This window comes from Babylonia areolata, chromosome 29, assembly GCF_041734735.1.
Source record: "Babylonia areolata isolate BAREFJ2019XMU chromosome 29, ASM4173473v1, whole genome shotgun sequence".
NCBI classification, from domain to species: domain Eukaryota; kingdom Metazoa; phylum Mollusca; class Gastropoda; order Neogastropoda; family Buccinidae; genus Babylonia; species Babylonia areolata.
The window spans coordinates 18,916,075-18,921,074 of NC_134904.1; the positions used below are offsets into that span (position 1 = coordinate 18,916,075).

At 47.9% G+C, this 5,000-nt stretch overlaps 1 protein-coding gene across 1 annotated transcript in view; it reads right to left on the minus strand.

Moving 5' to 3' along the window:
- The window catches only part of LOC143274608 (lactase/phlorizin hydrolase-like), a 53,050-nt gene that overhangs the window by 10,517 nt on the left and 37,533 nt on the right, over positions 1-5,000 (minus strand). Inside the window, exons 23-26 of the mRNA XM_076578475.1 lie at positions 4,605-4,731; positions 2,690-2,874; positions 766-941; positions 261-389 (exon numbers count right to left, since the gene is read on the minus strand). Coding sequence (XP_076434590.1) covers positions 261-389; positions 766-941; positions 2,690-2,874; positions 4,605-4,731 — 617 coding nt within the window. The remainder of the gene's footprint in view (positions 1-260; positions 390-765; positions 942-2,689; positions 2,875-4,604; positions 4,732-5,000) is intronic.

A 5,000-nucleotide genomic window follows, 5' to 3' on the forward strand; every position in this document is an offset into this window, starting at 1 on the left:
CACACACACACACACCGTCAGAATCCCATCCCCACTCCACCTGGTAAGCGATAGTGCCCACCCACACACAGAAGTGGTCCGGGATTTCCCCTTACACGCACACACATCTTTCCTAGCTCCCACTCACCTCCCTAACCCCCCCCCCCCCCCCCCCCCAGCCCCTCCAGCCCCACCCCCACTTCATTACCACCACCCCAATTCACACACCACCAACGCCCCCCCCACCCCCACTCACCGTCAGAATCCCACCCTCCCTCCACCTGGTAAGCGATGGAGCCCACCCCCAGACTGAAGCGGTCCGGGAATTCCCCATACATCATCGTGTCTTCTGAAGCAGGCTTCGCTGCAGGCGAGGGGTCCGTTCGGGAACCGCGCAAGAACCCGTTGTCCTGTAATTCATCATGGTCACGCGAGCGCGCGCGTACACGGTGGCATGCACACACATAAGTTTTTAAGCATGCACGCGTGCACAACATGCAGACACGAGCACGCGCGTGCACGCACGCACACATACGACAGCAACAACAGCAACAACAACAGCAACAACAACAACAAACAAAAACAACACCAGCAACAACAGAAACCAACTTCCCTATTACCTTGATAAGGTCGCGGCACAAGTGAGCTGAGGCCAACAGCAACATCATCAACAACAACAACAACAACAACAACAACAACAACATCAACATCATCATCAACAACAACAACAACAACAACAGCAGCAACAACAACAACATCAACAACAGAAACCAACTTTCCCATTACCTTGATAAGGTCGCGGTAGAAGCGAGCTGAGGCCTTGGGGGTACGGGCTCTGTGTGGATCCGACATGTTGACCCTGTACAGCCCGAACTTCTCACTGTACCCACGGGCCCACTCAAAGTTGTCCATCAGTGACCAGGCGGTGTAGCCCTTCACGTTCACCCCGTCCAAATTGATGGCTGGGACAATACATAAATATCCAACTTGATGGCTGGGACAATACAGAAGTGTCCCACTTGATGGCTGGGACAATAAATAGACAGACGTAAGTGTCCACCCTGATGGCTGGGACAATAAATAGACAGACATAAGTGTCCACCTTGATGGCTAGGACAATAAATAGACAAGACATAAGTGTCCCACTTGATGGCTAGGACAATAAATAGACAAGACATAAGCGTCCCACTTGATGGCTGGGACAATAAATAGACAGACGTAAGTGTCCACCTTGATGGCTGGGACAATAAATAGACAGAGATAAGTGTCCACCTGGATGGCTGGGACAATAAATAGACAGACATAAGTGTCCAACTTGATGGCTAGGACAATAAACAGACAGACATAAGTGTCCACCTTGATGGCTGGGACAATAAATAGACAAAGTGTCCACCTTTATGGCTGGGACAATAATCAGACAGAGATAAGTGTCCACCTTGATGGCTGGGACAACAAATAGACATAAGTGTCCCACTTGATGGCTGGGACAACAAATAGACATAAGTGTCCACCTTGATGGCTAGGACAATAAATAGACAGACATAAGTGTCCACCTTGATGGCTAGGACAATAAATAGACAGACATAAGTGTCCACCTTGATGGCTGGGACAATAAATAGACAGACATAAGTGTCCACCTTGATGGCTAGGACAACAAATAGACAGACATAAGTGTCCACCTTGATGGCTGGGACAATAAATAGACAGAGATAAGTGTCCACCTGGATGGCTGGGACAATAAATAGACAGACATAAGTGTCCAACTTGATGGCTAGGACAATAAACAGACAGACATAAGCGTCCACCTTGATGGCTGGGACAATAAATAGACAAAGTGTCCACCTTTATGGCTAGGACAATAAATAGACAGACATAAGTGTCCTACTTGATGGCTGGGACAACAAATAGACAGACATAAGTGTCCCACTTGACGGCTAGGACAATAAATAGACAAGACATAAGTGTCCCACTTGATGGCTAGGACAATAAATAGACAAGACATGTTTTGTTCAGGAAACACTGGAGATACATGAAAAGTAAAACGTTACATATGTCATGTAACTAACTCAAAATATGAAATGCATTTGACAATGTGCTCACAATTAACTACAATGGCCATCCTCACTGGGTGGCCGAAAGTTACATTTGGAGGGGCAAATCTTAGCATCTAACAGGTAAAAGTTTTTGAAATATTTATTGTATGTGTGCCAGAAGTGAATACAAATAAACGTTATTCGCAAGAAGAATTTGTAACACACACACACACCCACACACACATACACACACAAGCACACACACACACACACATACACACACAAGCACACACACACACACACACACACACACACACACACACACACACACATCTAACTATATATCTATAACTCTCTCTATATATAGATAGACAGATACACACAGACACAGAGACACACAGACACACACACACACACATTACCACCACCCAAGCTCACACACACCCTACCCCACAAACCTCCACTCACCGTCAGAACCCCCCCCACACACACCCACCACCCTCCCACAATATATATCCCCCCCCCCCCCCACTTCCACCCCCCCCCCCCCCACCCCCACCCCCCACCCCACAAAATCCATACACGAATAAGTATAGAAAATACACGTTGTGCGTACATAAACCAGTAGCTCCGATCGCCAAAATAAAACACAGACTAAATAAAGCCGACACACCCACCTTTCAGCAGCTCGTTGAGGTATAGGGTGTAGTATCGGACACGGTGATGATCGTCCAGGGTGGCGTTCCGGTCAGACACGCCGTTCTCCGTGACGTAGATGGGCACGTCCCCGTAGTGACGTTTGATCCAGTTGACGTTCTTCCGCAGACCCCACGGTACCACCTTCAGCCAGCTGGACCCGGACCTGGTACAGTGGCACGGTGTGATGATATGGATACTTTGATACAGCGTCTATCCTCTCTGTCACCTGATATAGTGGCACGGTGTGATGATATGGATACTTTGATACAGCGTCTATCCTCTCTGTCACCTGGTATAGTGGCACGGTGTAATGATATGGATACTTATATACAGCGTCTATCCTCTCTGTCACCTGATATAGTGGCACGGTGTAATGATATGGATACTTTTATACAGCGTCTATCCTCTCTGTCACCTGGTAAAGTGGCACGGTGTGATGATATGGATACTTATATACAGCATCTATCCTCTCTGTCACCTGGTAAAGTGGCACGGTGTAATGATATGGATACTTATATACAGCATCTATCCTCTCTGTCACCTGGTATAGTGGCACGGTGTGATGATATGGATACTTTTATACAGCGTCTATCCTCTCTGTCACCTGATATAGTGGCACGGTGTAATGATATGGATACTTAAATACAGCATCTATCCTCTCTGTCACCTGGTATAGTGGCACGGTGTAATGATATGGATACTTTGATACAGCGTCTGTCCTCTCTGTCACCTGGTAAAGTGGCACGGTGTGATGATATGGATACTTATATACAGCGTCTATCCTGTCACCTGATATAGTGGCACGGTGTAATGATATGGATACTTATATACAGCGTCTATCCTCTCTGTCACCTGGTATAGTGGCACGGTGTGATGATATGGATACTTTTATACAGCGTCTATCCTCTCTGTCACCTGGTAAAGTGGCACGGTGTGATGATATAGATACTTTTACAGCGTCTATCCTCTCTGTCACCTGGTAAAGTGGCACGGTGTGATGATATAGATACTTTTACAGCGTCTATCCTCTCTGTCACCTGGTATAGTGGCACGGTGTGATTGATATGGATACTTACTAACTCTAGACCTCCCCCCCCCCACATACCCCAGCCAGGCGGGATCCTTGAACTCCGAGATCCCTCTATCACTGAAGTAACTGGGCTGTCCGCTGGTCTGACTAATTAACAAACTAACCAACAAATCAACTGACTAACTGACAAACTAACTTACTCTTGACCCCCCACATACCCCGGCCAAGCGGGATCCTTGGACTCAGAGATCCCTCTATCACTGAAGTAACTGGGCTCTCCGCTGGTCTGACTAGTTAACTAACTAACAAACTAATTAACTAACTGACTCTAGACCCCAGCCCACCCACCCCCCACCCCACCCCACACACACATACCCCAGCCAAGCGGGATCCTTGGACTCAGAGATCCCTCTGTCACTTAAGTTACTGGGCTCTCCGCTGGTCTGACTAATTAACCAACCAACCAACCAGCTAGCTGATTAACCCCCCCTCCCACCACCACCCCCTCCCTCCCCCCCCCCTACACACACACATACCCCAGACAGGCAGGGTCATTGGACTCCAAGATCCCTATGTCACTAAAGTAACTGGGCTCTCCGCTGGTCTAACTAATTAACTAACCAACCAACCAACCAGCTAGCTGATTACCCCCCCTCCACCACCACCCCACCCCTCCCACACACACACACCTACCCCAGACAGGTAGGGTCCTTGGACTCCAAGATCCCTCTGTCACTGAAGTAATTGGGTTCTCCGCTGGTCTAACTAATTAACAAACTAACAAACTAATTAACAAACTGACTCTAGACCCCAGCCCCACCGCACCCCCCCCCCCCCACACACACACATGCACACATACATACCCCAGCCATGCGGGATCCTTGGACTCAGAGATGCCCCTGTCATTGAAGTAACTAGGCTCACCGCTGGTCTCGCTGGGAGTGACCAAGTTGCTCGTGTAATGGTTCAGTCCGAAAAAGTCTGACGTGTCTGCAAAACCAATCATTTTAGTGAGGGGAGTTGAAACAGGTTCCAGACCACAAGAACGAATATTGCCTGGGTGCTAGTCTTTCGGGTGAGACTGGTTTCAGTTTGAAGGCGGCGTCAGTTTGTGTGGACTTACCCAAATACACAACACCATATTTGTTTTTTGTGTTGTTTTTATTAAAAAAAAAAAACATAAAGAGGAGATGCCTGACCAACACGCTGGTTAGCTTTGAGAGCCTTCCACAACATGCTGTCTTTCTCTCTTTTTCTCT